The following is a 17,538-nucleotide window of genomic DNA, read 5'->3' as shown; positions in this document are numbered from 1 at the left end:
CAATGCTGCAGACATCCTCAGCCAGCTCACCCCGCTCAGCTGGAAGGAGCTGTATAGGAAAGTGAACCTAGTTAATTCTTAGCTGCTTATTTTGTTCTATCTGCTCCACTCCTGGGACTGGCCTAGTAATTGGGGTAATCACCTAGGACATGGGACACCTCAGCTCAAGGCTTTGACCCACTCTAAACTTCCTGTATGACTTTCAGCAAACCATTTAGAAGTCAACACAATTAAGGATTTTTTAAAAGACACCAGATCTGTGGCCTCTGGGGCTTACACACCTTGAAAAGTGATAAATACAGAGCTCCAAATCAGGCCTGGTCCCCAAAAGGTACAAGAATTACATTATTTTAGAACTTGTATTATAGAGACAGAGGACAGAGGGAAGTACCGTAGCATCACTTAAACAGATGTAACTCAAATGGAAGACAATATAGGCTGTGAATAAAACCAAGAGCAGAAAGACACTCAGTAACTGGAACGTGCAGACTCAACATCTGCTCCCTGTGGAAATCAATGACGAACCTCTCATTGGCTTCAGCGAGGTGCCAGCTTGGGCTAGAATTACAATATGGCATAAAGAAGGAAAAGCAGGTGTCTTTCGTGGGTCTGGAACACGTGTGGCTGAACCCAATCAAAAGCAGGTCAGAGACTCACCAGTCAAGTTCTGCCTAAATGATTTAGGCCAGTATCTAGTCTCTGGCCCAGCCTTGGGTACCATACCTGTCCCAGTTAGACATCTGGCTCTGGTTGGCTTCCATCAGTAAAATATCATCAATCTCATCCTCAATCCGGAATGGATGCTGAGACACCGGTTCATCCTCAGGGCAGGAATACGGACTCATGTAAGGATGCTGCAGACCCATCTCAGCCGTTAATCGATCCATAGGGTTAAATGTCAGTATTTTCTCCAGAAAATCGATAGCTGTGGAGCAGAGAGAAACAAGCTTACTAATTCCTCAGAAGCAATACCAGCTTCCTTTCCAGGATGAGCCTCGTGAATCCCCCATACCAAATCCCCTCAAAGTAAGGAAGGAATTAAAGGTCACATCCCGTATGCATCTAAAACGGGCACTTCTGTCCTTGCTGCATCCATCTCACCCCCCACAGGAGCTGTGTGCTTGCAGTGGAGCAATCCTGCAGCCCACAGGTGTCACTTCATCTAGCAAGGCAGGAGAAATGACTGTGAGAGCATCACACCTCCACAGGACAGCCTACACATGTTATACCCGGTGCTGCGATCCCAGGCCTGAACACTAAGCTTGTACACCAAAAAGAGCTTTGGGCAGTGTCGGGATTTGATTCCACGCTCTCAGATCCATTTGACAAGCACATTGACATTGCATTTCAGGCAACTGATTTCACATCTTTATGTGCAACTGAAGCGGGATTAGATTTAAAGTGCAATTTTTAAAAGTCTTCTGCATGACCAACACTATGAAATTATTTTACTCGTTAATATTTAAAGAATTCCAAGTGCCTAAAATTATTTTAGCAAGACTGTGGAGCATGAACTCTTTCTACAATGATGAAGAAGGAAATTAAGTGCAATTAAAGTGACTAGAATGAAATCTAAATGCAGAGGGTTTGTTGTGATTTCTTTGATGATGATTCCTTTTACTGAGGTTCTGTGAAAAGATCAAATCCTGTCATTAAAGATGTTGCTTATTGCTTGATTCTTGGTGCATGGAAAAGTCCCTTAGAGTTCAGATAATGCAAACAGGAATATTCCTTTCTTCAGTTACAACTTTTGCATTGTACCTTCAGAAATATCCCCATTAAAGATGTAATTGTGTGAATGGGACAGTTTCTCTAGGGGCAAAATCACTCGGCAGAAAGGGCGGGCCGTACCTATTGCCTCAGTGCTTAAACATTAACCAATATCCGATTGTCTCCCACGAGATTATTTCATTGCTTGGACTAATTAAGTAGGAAGGAATCAATAGCTTCATAAGGTCACTGACTGCAGGCAAGAAGCACGGTGGAACGATATATTACGAGTTATGTATTACAATATATCATGGGTCAGAGAGGCAGGAAAATGTCGATGAATTATGTAAGGGGCGCAGGTGACCTTTCTTCCTGCAGTAACGACAGGGAATAAATCCATTCCTGCTTGCTGGAGGCTGACACGGTCCCTGGGTAACCCGGGCCAATGGGTATCGCATTGCCAAGCCCATAGAGCGGATGTCTTATAATGAAGAGTTACGCCAGCGAACATAAGCCAGGCTTGGTCTTGACGTCTTCCCAAAAGCAGGTGGCCAGGTCTACCAGCCCGGTTTAAGCCTTGGACGGAGCTCAGACGAGCTGACGTGCCCTGGTCCACACTGCTCAACTCTGGTTGCCGCCCTGCAAGCTCTCACTGCCTGCAAAGCTGCCCCAGGCAAAAGTTCAGGTCCAAAAGCCTGCGCTTTGCAGCCCCCTCGCAACAACACACTGCTGATTTTTTTTAAGCTTTAGCCAAAGGAGGGAAGTGGCTGAAGTGGTATTTGAGCATTGCAGGCTGCGACAGCCTGATGCGAGTGATGTCCGAGCCTCGGAGCACTCGGACAACGTTTCTGCCTGTGGCAACCATCTCAGGGAGTTCAGGTATCTGTGAAGTAAAAGCATTTATTTTCTTGTACTATACAATTGCGTTCATGCAAAAAGCACAGCAAGAAAATGAACAGGGCTTGAAAATAACCTCTGAGCTGAACCCTCACTTACAGCTCAAGAAGAGGCACAGGAAGGCAGGGATGCACCTTGAAAGTGTCTCGGAATAGTCTTGGAAGACTATTTCACCCTTATTTCTGCATGAGCTACCTGCGAGAAAGCTACTGCATCATGAGTGCTGTCCTGCAGCCCACACCTCCCCCGGTGGGTCAGCGGTGGGGACGTGTTGAGCTACAGGTGGGACCAGACACTGCAAACCCCCAGATATCCTGAATCCCGTTCACCAGCGTTCATGCACTTGGACTTAGAGGACGATTCCTGTGACCCCCTGGAGCAATAGGTCCGAAAACACGGCAGCCGGGGGAAGTCCCAGGAGAAGGACGTTGCCGAAACCAGCGGGCACTACGGTACCTTCACTGTCCACTTCGGGGAGCAGCTTGCGCAGCGGCTTCCTCACTTCCCAGGTGCTGTTGATGAACGTGGGCATCACTTTGAGCAGCTCCTCTTTGTCTTCCTCGTGGATAACAGGAATTGTCTCCAGAATAAGCTGCATCTGTTCCAGCTCGTGACCCCCTAAACAGGCAGAAAACAGGCAGTGAGATGGGATCCAGAAGTTAAATTGGTGGGGGGGTGTGTGGTATTATCAGCCACCCCTCTGAAATGAGCCACGTCACCGCAGCCCCGCATCTCCCACCAGCCCCTCTGCACTGATGCTTCCCGGCATTAGCCACCGCTCTTTGCTCCAAAGAAAATGTCCTCACCACCTTCTTACAAACCAGGTGCAACGATGTCCCCAGGTCGCTTCCCTACCCCTCTGTTCCCATCCCGTCTCCCGTTTTGAGAGCTCACCTTTTGGTTCTCCCTCTACACAGCAGCACACGGAGCGACCGCTCAGGCGTGTTCGAGGCAGAGCTTCAGCTGAGATGCCTCCACCTGCACACATGCAGGCTGTGCAGCCCCCAAAGCCCCCATACCTCCCTCTCCCACTCATGTCGGTGGGACTCCCAGCTGGGTCACCTCATTTTAAGAGTGAAAGAGTTCACCTAAACGATTTGCCCTCCTGGCATATCACCCTGAGGCTGACAGGCTGAGCAGAAACCGTACCCAACCAAAATCATGGAGGTGGGAGCTATTATCCATCCGTGGGCTCCATCATGCATGATGGAAGGAGATGAATATCGGCTCTAACGGCCTCAAAACTGACAACTCTCTTCTCTAAGCAATGCCATGGCTGGGTTCGTTCACAACCCCAAATGAAGCATCCCAGCTCACACGGCTGCAGCCGGGCAGGGCACTGCCCGACGCCGTCACCACGTGTCCCTGCCGTGCGCTGTGCTACGCCGAGAAGCAAAGCTCCTCTGTGCAGTGGTGACAAAAAGTGCTGCCACAACCCCAACGATAACAAGAAGATTGTGAATCCAGCTCCAGGGGTCCCAAAGCTTTATCTTTAAATGAATGCAAGTGCCCGACCTCTGCGCTCTCCTGATGGGAAAGGCGTTTTCTGACCGGCTCCTGCTGGCTGCTGGACACCAAGTCAAGGGTCTGATGGTGACAATGTCCACAACCGCTATGAGCAATCATATATTTTTAATCCTTTTCCTTCAGGACATATTTATCCACGCATTCCTAAGCCCCTGCTCGGGACTGGCTACCAGTCAGTGAGAGGAGAGAAGCAGCAGTGCCAGCGGAGCGGAGCCAACCACCTCGTTAATGAATGTTAATCCCATTCTTTAGCGCACTATCGGATGTGACCAAGAGCTCCGCGGCTGATTTCCAGTTTCCTACGTGTACCGAGAAGCAGCCTGGCAGAAATACCGAGTCGCACTATTGATTTTCTGTCTGCCAGAAATGCTGGTTATAAATATTCTGTCATTAGAGGCAGGACTATCCATTAAGACAGCGAGCTGGATGGGGCAGACAAACCAGTGGGAATTTTTGGGCTACCAAGTCCCTGCCATCCAAGTCACAGATTTCAGGCTGCTTCACTGGCAACCAGCGCCCGGCTGATCCTCGGCGAGAGGAGTGAAATTTACGGCACAGAACTTCTGATCAGTCTGCAGGGAGGGTGGAGAGGCTAACTTTTAGGGGTTGGTGGAGACCATTGCTGGCTTCGCGGCCTCAGGCAACCCTGACCCTTTGGAGGTCCCTGGCACCTCCCAGGGGCTGCTGTCCCCAGCCCAGAGCTCCCTGTGGGTCTGCAGCAGGTTTCCAGACTCACATCCATGGAGCTGACCCCAAACACGCTCCCCCGGGCAAGGGTAGGTCCAAACGTCGAGGTTGGGAAAGGGTCTCCATCCATCATGGCCTCATGATTCCAACAAGGTTTGGTTCAATGCTGTTGTGGCCACTTTCATCCTGGATGGCAGAGCTCTGAGCCAGGACATGGCAATGAACTTGAGACAAACCCAAAGCAACACCGACATTAGCACAACTGGTCACCATCACACCACACGTCCGCTCAGAACAAAGCCTCAGAAGACAACAGAGCAATAGGAAAAGCAAAAAAGACAGAGGGACACCCTCCTAATATTAATCCTGGGCAAATGAATTCACTTTCTTATAGAAAAATGAATTTTAGGTCATCTAGAGGTTCGCAGCATGGCTCCAGGAGAAACTAAAGACGACCATCAGGAAACAACCAACCTGTTAGTCAGGCTACTTCCCAAACTGTGATCAAAATTACAGGGTATTAAAAGTCACAAAGGCTTTGTGGCTGTTCTCCTCTCAGTGCAGCTCCAGCCACTGCTCGCTGAAGGTACCTGGCAGCTGAAAGGCACCACGTTTAGTCACACAAAGAAGCTGCTAATGCAACCCTGGAAGCCTTGAATTATGGCTCTCAGGAACCCAATTCTGCACCATTATCCTCTATTTATGTAATTCCTAGGGACCTTCTGGAGGCATTAATTCCTGAAAAGAAAAACACAAACTACAGACAGAATAAACGCAATGTGCTGTCGTTACCCAAGGAGAGCACGAGGAGCTCCGCATTGTATCTTGGAAAAGGGAACCCTTCCTCAGGCTTGCAACCAAGCCCCCAGTGAGCACCCAAGCCCTGCTAGCAAATCCTCTGGGAGCAAGCACCGATCCCACGGGAAAAGCCATCGCGCCACCTCCTAGCTCTTGGTCACGGCCGCGGCCCCACTGGTGAACCCCATGGAGATCTGCAAGGACAGGCAGCTTTTCTTTTTCTCCTATTTTCTCTTGCTTCCACTGGCGATGCTTTCGGATATGCTTTGGCAGCAGAGGTTGGAAAAGTCACTGGAGGGAGCTGTAGCTGCTCAGTTACGGATGCTCTTCACTGTTTTCTGTGCTGCTTGTGGTGGGGAGCTCTCTAAAGGTTTGCGAACCAGATTTTAGCTGTTGGAGACATGCTACGGTCCTGCGAGCTTTGGGTTAGCCAAATTTCTTGTGCCCTCCTGGGGCTCTGCCAGACCCAAAGCTGCTCCTGCCACCGCATCACCCAGAGAAGGGGCTGCAGGGAGGGCAAGGGGGCTGGGGGTTTCTCTCTGCTGTGTGTTCATTAACTTGTGTAGGAATAACTGATCATCTTAATTTAACTGCATTGCTTAAGCACCCCAGATAGACTACTGAGTTAATTATATTGACTTATGCTAAGCACTCAATTTAAATTGTGCCACTGACGCATACTCAAAAAAAAATTTATCCAGTGTAAGGCAATTACTGGAGGTTTGCAACTTTCTGGGAACTACATCGCTGTTATTTCCCACGGGGTGTTTGGTGGTGACCCAGGACTCTCTGAAAGTCTTGTCCTGCAGCGATGGGGGCTGCAGCTGGCTGGGGCAAACTCCTTCTCCCAAGCAAAGAGGAGAAAAGCAAAAGCAAAGATGAAACCCATGCTGTCATGCAAGCGATGGCCAGTTTTAGCTGTTCTGAGTGGTCGGGTTTTATTCTCCTCCTCTTTGGACACCAGCAGATGAAAGACGGTACAAGGCATGGGACACCACAGGCACCCTGCCCCACTGCCAGGCTCCCACCCCGGCTCTTCTTTACTTACTGGTATAGGAGGCGGCCAAGAAAAAGGGGCACAGGGCCCTGTAACAACTCTATGGACTATTTTTAAAGCAACCCAAAAGGAATATGTATTTTGAGCTTTGGTTTTGACCTCCACCCATTAACTAAGTATTCTGCCATCATCTGGGGGCTTCTTAAGGGATGGCACAGGGCTAGAAAGCAGAGAAGCAGGGATGGTCACAGCACTTCTCCAGCTGAGCCCAGTCTGTGATCTGCCAAGTCCCATCTCCTGATCTCTAACCTGCTGTGGACTCTCAGGAACCACCATGCAAAGTAGATCCCCGTACGGCTGCTCTGGGGCATCTCACCTGGGCAGCTGGGACAGAATTGACGAACCTGTAGCCACGTGCAACACCAGCGTGGCACTTCAGCTTGTTCTCCAGATATTCTTTATGAGCAGTAGTGGAAAAATAAATATTTCTAAGGCACAATCTCAGCTGAAGGCAGACAGCTAACAGAGGCCAGGTGAATCACATCCTGGAGCTGCCTTTGCCTCTGCCTTGACCATGAACGGAGCTTTAGGGACCAGCTCGGACACCTAGGCAGTTGATTGTTGGTGTCAGCCGATGTAGCTTCGACCCCTGGGGTCCACAAACAGCGTGAAAACCAAGCTGGGGCTGAGAGAGGGGTCAAGCACAGTTTGGAAAACCAGGATAAAGACGAGTGCTTGGGTGCTCTGATGGGGATGGCCAGAGAAGAATCTGGACAAGCCAGTCTTGTTTTGCTGTTTGACATGAGGAGCAAGTACAGGAAAAGAGAGACTGACTGAAGAGTCCAAAAGGATTTCCCTGGGGCTCCAGCTACACTCAGTTTAATACGAGGCAGCGCGTTGCTCTGGTCTGGTGCAACTCCTGCAGGCCCAGGACCCTGCCGTCTGTGCTGGGGTTTGCTTCTGCTGCTTTGGTTTACCTGGGGCTAGTTTGGGTCCGGTGCCCTGGACCGGCAGAGCCTTAGCTCTGCCCTGGAAAGGCATCGTCCAGTTTGCTTCCACCCCAAAACCTTGGAGACCCTTCCATGGTGCAAACCACGGCTCTGCAAGGGGAGGCAGCTGGCAGAGCTGTCTCGGGAGCTCACTCACGTGCAGCATCTCCCAGTGAGACCAGAAAATGCTCTGCGCCCACAGGGACAAGCGTGGAGATGACCCCGCTCCTGGAATATATCCCGAGGATGTGGCAGGAGAAGCCAGGTCTGATGCATAATTTTCAGAGCTGAAGTCCCTGGACTTGAAAATTTTGGGGAAGAGAGACCAAGGACAAGAGGAAGGAAGGAGATGCAGGCAATTTTAATGATCTCTCCGAAATTATACCGACTGCTTAATTTTCAGCTTTCACAAAAGAAATATGGAAGCTGCAAGCGGGAGCGGGGAGGGAGTGACAGAGCAGCTGCAATCAAACACCGGCTGCGGAGCTCTGCGGTGCACTGAAATATTTGTGAAGAAAATGTCCTTCTCCATTATTAATGGGTCTAATTATTTATTTACACAACTCTGCAAACAGCTGCTCACGAAATGCGTTAAACCTTGTCATTCAAAACACTAATGGGAGATGGACTGACAACCAACGAGGAGCATTGCTGCAGACCTTGGGCAGGGAGGCAGCTTGTTCAACAGGCAAAGAGCGGCTGCTTTATTCCTGAATGAACAACTCTGCATTCCAGCTTGGGAAGCACAGCTTTGCTCCTGACAGTAGCATTTTTGGAATTGTATTAAATAAAGATTTGCTTCTCAAGAACATCAGAGTTGAGAGCTTCAAATGCTGCACTGATAACTATGTGCTCCTTGCCCATGCTTTTTTTGTCTTCTTTTCCTTGCACTGCACCTTTACAACTCCAATACCCACTTATAGGAAAATCCTGAAAATGGGTAGAGGCATTCAAATGTCTTCCCTCAAAGAAAAGAAATACCTTGAAGACACCAATCACAATTTAAATCCATGGCATAGAGTACAAACCTCTTGGGACAGGGCCACATTATCTCCTGTCCTTATACTCCACCCTATGATATTTTTTAGCATCCTCCCTCCCAACAAAAAGCTCTTATTTTTGGTTGGAAACCCAGAAACAGAAAAAGGTTTTGTTGTTTCATCAGAATTGTTCTTTGTTTAGGGTTTTGCTTTCAGCAGCAGACCGTCCCTGCCCAGCAAGGCTCGGCACAGGGGCACCGCTGACCCCAGCCAGCCTCAGGCACCCCACCGGCCGGTGGCTTCCCACTGGGTGCCATCACATCCATACCACTGTGTGCTCTTCCCAGGCAAGCACAAGAAGGCTGACAGTAACTCTTCTCCGTCCCCAAGGGCCTGCCTGTATCAGGGAAGTTTGCACCAGCCAAGGGACACTCTAATAGCAGAGGCTGTGCAAGCGAAATTTGTTCTGGTGACAGTTCTCATGTCTCATAACCAACTGTAGGATCCCTGTAGCGATGCTACAAGTGTTACCTTGGCTGGCATGGGGAGGGGAATGCCCTCTGCCATGCTAAAAAGCCTTTGAATTGGGTAGCAAGGAAGGAGGGAAGGAGAAAAAAAAATAATCAATGGGAGTCAGGAACCTACCAGCAAAGAGCATCCTTCCCGTCAGCATCTCAGCCAGGATGCAGCCGGCCGCCCACATATCGATGGCTTTGGTGTAGTTGTTTGGCGAGAGGAGGAGGCGGGGGGAGCGATACCATTTTGTTACTAAGCCTTCGGAAAGGTAACCCTGAAAAAGCAGAGATAGAGATGTCAGCAACCTTGCAAGAGAGCTCCTCCGCTCCTCCCCGGTCAGCCCTCACTGCCCACTGTGGCCCCACCATCAGATCCTGCAGAGAAACCTGCCCACCACGTTTGTGCTGCATCGATGGCAGGCTGCAGTTGTATATCTTGCAGGAAGCAAAGAGGTGAGACATACACCACTGGAAACAGATGCTTCGGTGCTCCAGGAGGCAAAGCACTTGCTGCTCCCCAAAAACTTATTTGCTGTTCGTCACCATGGTATTGAAGCATCTTCTGCAAAGGACAGATGGCTTTTATAGCACAGATTTGCAGATCATACTTGCAAAAGTTATTTCAGGTCACTGTTAGAGGACTTAGATGTATTATATAAATCCCAATTCCACCATTTGAGACATTTTGGAAGTTAAGCACATTATTTAAGTACTTTGCTGGGTCCCAGCTATAAGCCAGCAGTGTGTGACGGAAGCCTTTCCCAGCTCAGTACCCCAAGCCCAGTACTTCGATTTCCAAACGTTACCAGTTTGCAATGTTTTGCTGATTCCATCTGTAGTTAATCCTGTATTTATAGTCCCTCCATAGCTACCTAAACCACTGCTAACAGCAAGCTACGTACCGCTGAATTCCCATGGATCTGACTCCCAGCACTGATGCTGAAAATGAATTTTTAAAAGGCAGGAGCTCCCAGGGGAGCCCACGCAAGAGCAGCTGCCCGTGGATCAGCCCAGCGAGAACCAGGGGAGGACACAAGGCTGGAGCAGAGGTGGCAGGGGGAGAACACAGGGCTCCCAAGCAGGCAGCGCTCAGCAGGATCCGGCCTCGCACAGAAGCCAGGCGAGTTCACCCCATCTGCATCCTCGGGATGCTGCTGCAGCGAACCCTGTTTCGGTTTGGGGCGTGTGCTGGGAACTGCGGATGAGCCCAGGCAGCATCTCACATGGGTGAGACGTGGGATCTTGTAATAAAGAGGAAAACGAGGGAGCGGGCAGAAAAAAACAGATTTAGGGAGGAACACCACTACCATGTGGAAGGAAAGCCTCCTGGACCAGCAGATGTCTTAAAGCATCGCTGAGTGGGTAATACAGCCCCGCAAGGGCTCCTAGCCAAGTCTCTTGAAAATAAGACGCTGTGGGATAAGTGGGAAAGCCTTTTTGGGGATTAGCTAGCTGATGCAGAGCTAGGAAATCCTGCCCCTTCTGCACTGAGCCTCAGTCTTGCCTAATAAATAGCCTCCCTCCGTTGCCACCCAACCACTGGTGCCCCAGCATCGCCTCCGGCAGCCGGGTGGTGTGGGGTAGGTCCTCATCCTCCATCCTACTTTGCTTACAGTGAGGATGGTCGGTTGGGATGCTTGACCTGGTTTTAAAGGAGATGCCCTCAATAGCACCCCATGGGACAAAAGACAGAGCGCCGTCGTCTCTTTGGACGACAGCCCTCCCGTTTCTGAACTCACCCGGGAGATTTAACACAAGTGCCAAGCGCTCAGCAGCTCCCGCTGAAATCAAGGGGATGCGTTCAAGCCTGTAAATAACACTGGCATCTTGAGGGATGTCCCAGCACCCCCCCCGCTGAGCTTGCCGGCCAAGCTCCGGATGCGATGGTGCCGTGCCGGGGTTGGACGTGAATGGTTATTTCATCAGGATAATGCTGGAATATTCAGAAGTGGTATTTTCTATGTTAAATATAACACATTAACAGAATGAGGTAGATTGAAACACAGTAGAAAAGATAAAATAAATTAAATTAGGAAGTTGAATTGCATTTAAATGCCCTGAAACATTTGGAGGGTATCAAAATGCAGTAAGAACATAGGAACTCAGTCAAAAACTCCATCCTAACTGATATAGTTTCATAAACTGTTTTCAGTTGCAATATAACCACGATTCTCCCATCAGAAACGATGCAACCAGGTTGATTTTTTTTTAGTTCTTACTCCTAATTCCTTTTTTACTCTTTATTGCTTATGATGAGAAGGGCTGCAGCAAAGATGCTAACAGGACTCTTTACCCTCCTAGTTTCCTGAAGCACAACGGCCGGCACCTCCGAGCATCCCTCCATAGCGGCGGATATGCCAGCCCACCCACCTCTCCTCCCACGGCACCCAGGAAATTTCTTTGTGCACCATCACGAGTTTTTTTACTGCTCCTCTTCCCCCAATGCAGATTTTTATTCCAATTTTCAAACGTTTAAGTTGTCAAGTTTTTAATCATAAAGGGTTTGCTTTTAAAAGAACATTTTAATTTTGGTCTTCTTAAGGCAAGTTGTAATGGAGACTGATTAGCTGAGAAGTTTCATTTAATACTGTTATATTTTTGCTAATGCTGCTGAATCAGAACCAGCACAAAAGCTCCCAGGCATTATCCGATCAGACTGCCGCTTTTCGGTTACTGCAATTATTCCCAGCAAAGGAGACACTGGTACTTATCAGAAAACCCTAAGAAAATAAACTTTGGGGATAGTCATCTAGGGCAATTCCTGGCTGGAGCAACTTTGTCCCCTTCCCAGCAAAGGAATGTCACTCTCCTTACAGATTTAATGCTCGACTCATACGTTTCTCCTCTTTGACATCAAGATGGATTTGAGTTCCCGGGGCTGTGTGCACCATGCAAAATGTATGAGCAATATACTGCAAATATCTATATGTTGCAACAAACCAAACCTTTTCTTCCCCAGGCATCTCTTATGTATCGGAGAAAATACCCTGCAAAAACTCACTCAATATTTTGGACGTATCTCCAACCCCTCCCCTGCCGTGTGAGGTTACTGGCGGTAATTAATTAGCAGAGCTTCTCATTGTGCTTCCCTCTTCTGTTACCCATCACCGTGTAGTTGACTGTCGTCTCCCTGCTTTCATCTGCTGAATAACCCAGACCATCGGGTCACCCACCACCAAGCCCAGGAAGGACCCACGGAGAGGAGCAACCGACAGCTTCTCTCCATCCCACCGACGCACGGACCGTACACTTGGACCCCCCCTTGCTTCCCATGGCATTCCGTTGCTGGGCTCTGGGTTATCCCTCCTCTTCCTCAGGGGAAAAATACTGGGAAGGGCTGATGGGAGGTTTGAAAATCAAGACTTTTCCGACCTGGCCCGAGGTCCTCCGGCAGGAGCGGCTGGGGATGCTCCCTGGCCGGGCAGCACGGGACCCCAGTCCTGAGCAGCTTATACAACCCCAGCATCTACGTCTGCTCTGCCTCCACAGTGGCTAAAAACATGGGCTAGATCTTTATTTTTATAAAATACGTAAGATAAGTTCCTGTCCTACCACCTGGAGGAAGTAACTACAGTCTTGTGGACTATCAAGTCCTATGGAGAAATATCAGCCCAGCTTTGGGAGCCGGGATCATGCAGCTGCCGGCACAGCCGTGGGATCCACCTAAACCTGGGTTAGGTGTGGGCTCAGCTCTTACCTGTGATGCCAAGACTTACACAAGGGCATCAGCCGTGCCAGGATGGAGAGCTCGAGCACCTCCAGCCATCACCTATGCAAAGCATGGGCTTTAGCACAAGAATTTCATCATTTATGTAGCTTCAACCAGACAGAAAGAGCAAGAGCAGAAGCATATTAATTAGTTCTAATTAAGATGATACATCTTCACGACAACATTCTGTGGATTCAGCACAGCCCTTTCTGAACTGAAAAATCGCTGGTATCTCTTTAAAAACCAATATAACAGAGTTAATTTAAAACCAGAAATAGTTTCAAGTCCAAGGCTTGCTCTCAAGCCCTCCCATGCTATTTTTTTTGCAATTCTCAAGTATCATTTTCCTGCTTCTCCTCTGCTCCTGCACCATGTGCAGGAACAGCTCAGGCAATATATAAAGGTGATGAATTCACTACAGGTAGGATAAGCATCAAGTCAGATCAAACAGCACAGCAAGGAAACTGAAAAGCAAAGAAAAATAAATGCTTTTTCTAATCTTTACACAAAACGGATTTCATGCATTGCTTGTAACACCAGAAGGAGAAACAATTTCGGGTGGGTGCTGCTGCATTCCGGTGTCACCGCGGTCACGGCACGCTGGACCGCCTGCATCCCGAGCGCGCCGAGGGAAGCTGGCACGGCACGGCAGCATGCGGGGAGCACAGCAAGACCCGCTGATGCTCTGAAACAACCGTCACCCAAGCCCGGAGCTCCTCCTTGGAGCTGGAGGGACCAAAGGCAGGTCTCCTCGAGGCAGACACCGAAATTCAGGATCCCATCTACCACAAACCAAGCGGCCCCAACCCAAAGCTTCTCTCAAGAGTATTTCACACCAAAATCCATCTTCCTGCACTCAAAAAGTTGCAAAGGTGCAGACCAGGTGCCTGTGAACTGGAAATCCAGCAGGATCCAGCCACAGCCTGTGTATCCACACCTCCATCCACAGCCAGGAACAGGATTTCTGCTGCTGCACCCGTGGGAGCCCGGTCGGCTCCTGCTGCAGGCGGCTGTGGTGCCAAGGTGGGGACTCAAAATAGCAACAACCCCAAGCTTTTGGAATAATCCTGGTGCAGCAGCAGGCTGGTGCCTCTTCACAGCATGTTTTTTAAGCTTATTTTTTAAAAGGCAGGTAGGGCAGTTCTAGGAGAGGCTGGAAAAGACACCGGGTTTGCAGGAACGTTGCTCCATAATAAAATAATAAAACTGCCGTTGTGCACGGCTCCAGCAACGTGACGTGTGTTCTCATCCTTTTGGGATGACAGAGTGCATTTATTTCAGGACCGCAGACTATTACGTGCTTCATCAGAGGACAGAGAAGGAGAATAAGTGAGTCGGGGTCACAGCGGGGAGGCTTCGCGCTGGCTGCACGGGGCCAGGGGCAGCTGCCCGAGGGTTGAACATGGAGGGTGGTCCCCTCCGGGGTGAGTACGGAGCAACATCCCACATCCTCATCTCCTTTGAAGACCTCCTCATGATGACCCACCTGGGAATTTTATTATTTTACCGGATGAACTGGAAGCTATTATGTTTGCACTGATCAGCAAGTACAAAATGAAGGGAGGACTTCAAAGATTTGAAGACGTTCTGGAAACTATTTACCATGAGATCTCCCCCTAACAGGGCTGCTACAGCCTCCTTAGCATGGAATCTCTGCCAATTAATTCTGTAATTAACGTTGCCAATAGGCAAAGGGAGAGAGAGTCCCCTGGCAGCCCCATGCAGATGCCCCCAAATGCTTTGGGGCACCAGGCAGAGCACCCAGACCCCCAGAAGAGGTAATCTGACTATCTTGTACAACGTGGGCAGGCTAAGGAGCATCCCACTTCGCTGTCTCATCACCTGAGTAAAGAGACTCAGAATGTCTCAGTATCCCCATATAGCAGGAATTTCTGTTGTCTTCTCCAGACAGGACCACCCAACCCAACGGCTCCTCTCTGACCAGCGCTGGGCGACACGCCACATGGGATGCACAGCCAGGGCTGAGTTTGCCCTCCGAAACATTTATTATTTTTAAGTCTAGACATTCATTGGTATTTACCCCAATTTTTAATGCTTGACTTTGCTATCTCCCTGCTCTCCCATCCCACCTGTCCACCACGAGCTGAGGGTGCTCAGCATCTCAATTTTACACTCCCCTCCCCCCCCAAACTTGGGGCAGATCACATCTGGACTCTCATTTGGAGCCAAAGATATTTATTAAGGTGTAAGAGCAGGGATGGACGGATAGATGGGCAGCTAAAGACATCCAGGCAGCCTCTGAAGAAATGCAGGCAGGGGCTGGACCATGGGGGGAAGGCAGCGAGGTATGGGCCAGGCAGGACCACGAGGCTGCAGATGGAGGGGGCATGGTGAAGGCGAGATGCTTGCATTCAATAAGGAGGTGGGTGATGAAAAGATAAATGCTTGGCTTTGACTGTTTTGCATAAGGATAAGGACCTCGTAGAGGCTGGAGCTGCCCCTTATCTTCATCTCCAGCACTCCTCCGCTCACCATTTGGGCACCAAGTCGCACAGCAAAGCGTTCGGATTACAAACAGCAGTGACTGAGGAAAAAGGGATTAATGTGGAGATGTTCTAGAGGGATAAACAGCAGGATTAGCGACTCCCGGGGACAAAAAGAGTAGTAAGAAGGAAGAGAAAGAAGCTTGCATGGCTGGATGGAGAGAGCATCAGGGAAAGGACAGGGTGACAGAGAGAGGGGGATGTGCAGGATCATCTCCCGAGGGTCTTCTTCTGCTAGACCTGATATTCTGTGCCCTAAAGACATCTTTGCAAGTACGTGAGCACGCAGGGAGCTTAGAATTGTGTTTCTCTGAGACAGGGCTAAAATTTAAGCTGTCAGGTCTAAGCAGCCTGTGAAGGTACAGACCCAGATCTGGACGTGACCTTGGCAGCTTGAAATTCATCTTGTTACGGTGAAGTTTCAAATGAACAGATGCCCCCGTGCTGCTCTTATCACATGGAGAAAGGGATCTGAGCAGCAAACACCGTCCAAGTGGTGGGACAAATGCAGGCGAAGCTGCTCTGTTTCAAAGCTGGTGAAGGCCAGCTCCCCGCTGTTGTCCAGGGCGTCTCCCAGAGTTGGAGAGCTCTCCCTTTCCTACCAAATTATCCTAATTAAAAGGTTGCCTGCTGCAAGCCATGTAAACAAGACACATTGCCAAGTAAGGGCTATTATTTTGGTGGTATATTATTTCTAAACTGTGTTTAAAACTCTGCTCACAATCTACCGCAGTTGTTGTTTGCCATTTTAACACTCAGCAGGATGGTTTGGGATTTGAGAAAAATCAGGTCAGAAGAGCTGTGACCTTTTAGATGAATAACAACACACAACCTGCAATTTTCCATGTTAGCAGAACCCAGCCATCAGTCTAAGCACATTTCAGATACAAAACATCCTAAGAGAAAAAAAACCCCAAGCGCTTAAGATGACCCTTCCTTGCCGCAAAGGCTTGCAAGAAAACGTTACGCTAGAGGTATAGCTCTGCACTACCTTCAGCGGTTTGGATCTGCTTTTGGGCAGCTCTGCATTAGCACCTGCTGGTAGCACCAAAATTCAGGGTGTAAGGATCCCTGTCCTGCTTAATGCCGGTCGGCAGCGGAGTGGAGGCTCAGCAGCTTCAGACACGGTGATGTTCCAGTCCTCTCCCTCTTGCTGATGCTTTCTGCAAGAGCACAGACCAAGGAGCTTATAAATCTGTATGAGCCCTTGAGGAAAGCAAAGGTTGAAAGGGAAGTATGGAAAGGAATTGATTTTTCTGAGTCATCTGAGAAGAGCTGGAAATCAAAGGCAGGACTGACCCAAGCCCCATTCAAGCTCTCCTATCATACCTCTGCCTTTGCAGTGCCCATCACCTGGCTTCAGCAAACACAGTCCTCCCCATCACCAGAATTTACAAATAACTGACATTATTTGTGATGCTGGATGCTCACCACAGTGCTGCTATTTTCGGCTCTGCTCTGGAGCCGTATTCGGGTCCCTCTGCACAGTGGGGATCTGCAGGTTTTTTGCACTGATGCTCTAGACTCATACCCCCAGGATTAATCGGAGGATGCTCATGCAATGGCATCTTGCAAAAATACACCCTACCATGAAGCTGCAGCCCTGGTCATCCTCCTGACAGCTCTTTCCCACTGCACTGGCTGTTATTAAGGTGACAGAGAATTGCTTGGAAATAACAATAATTCTGCAGCAGACACCGACTGATGACTCCTACCCTGATCCTGCAGTCTCTGACAAAACGATGCTCCTTAAATCAGTGACTTTCTGCATTCACGTAGCACTATCTTGTTTGCAGGGGTTTTCTCTGGGAGTTATCCTCCCTTGGGAAAAGCCTCTGAAGGCACCTGACTTTAAAAAAAAAAAAAAGCAACACACACACTTTAAAAGAGAGGAGCCTCTTCCTGAGCTGGGTAATAAATAACCCAGGTGAGGAAGGGAGCACAGGAGGGGCAGGAGGCAGTGACAAGGACCCCGCACTCACTCCCTGATGTTCCTTGCAACCTTCTTCCTTCTCCCCAGGCTCTGTTTCTCTCCAGACCCCAGACTCGAAACCAGAATAGATCAGGGCTCAGCTTCAGGATCACGAGATCGTCTTTTCGCCATCCTTTTCCCTCTCCCCTTCCCTGCCTCCCTGCCCAAAGCAGTGGTGCCCAAATCAGCCGTGCTGGGCAGAAACCCATCGGTAAATGCAAAGTGCATTTAAACCTCTGCATAGGCGCAACGG

At 49.4% G+C, this 17,538-nt stretch overlaps 1 protein-coding gene across 4 annotated transcripts in view; it reads right to left on the bottom strand.

The window, feature by feature from the left end:
* MAPK4 (mitogen-activated protein kinase 4) overlaps positions 1-17,538 on the bottom strand; it is a 47,508-nt gene that overhangs the window by 4,652 nt on the left and 25,318 nt on the right. For all 4 annotated transcript variants that reach the window (XM_052778212.1, XM_052778211.1, XM_052778213.1 and 1 more), the window contains exons 3-5: positions 9,231-9,375; positions 3,064-3,225; positions 724-925 (exon numbers count right to left, since the gene is read on the bottom strand). In XM_052778212.1, coding sequence (XP_052634172.1) covers positions 724-925; positions 3,064-3,225; positions 9,231-9,375 — 509 coding nt within the window. The remainder of the gene's footprint in view (positions 1-723; positions 926-3,063; positions 3,226-9,230; positions 9,376-17,538) is intronic.

Source organism: Harpia harpyja, chromosome Z (genome assembly GCF_026419915.1).
Source record: "Harpia harpyja isolate bHarHar1 chromosome Z, bHarHar1 primary haplotype, whole genome shotgun sequence".
Lineage (NCBI taxonomy): Eukaryota > Metazoa > Chordata > Aves > Accipitriformes > Accipitridae > Harpia > Harpia harpyja.
The sequence above is the reverse complement of the archived record's forward strand: the minus strand, read 5'-3'. Positions and strand labels throughout refer to the sequence as shown.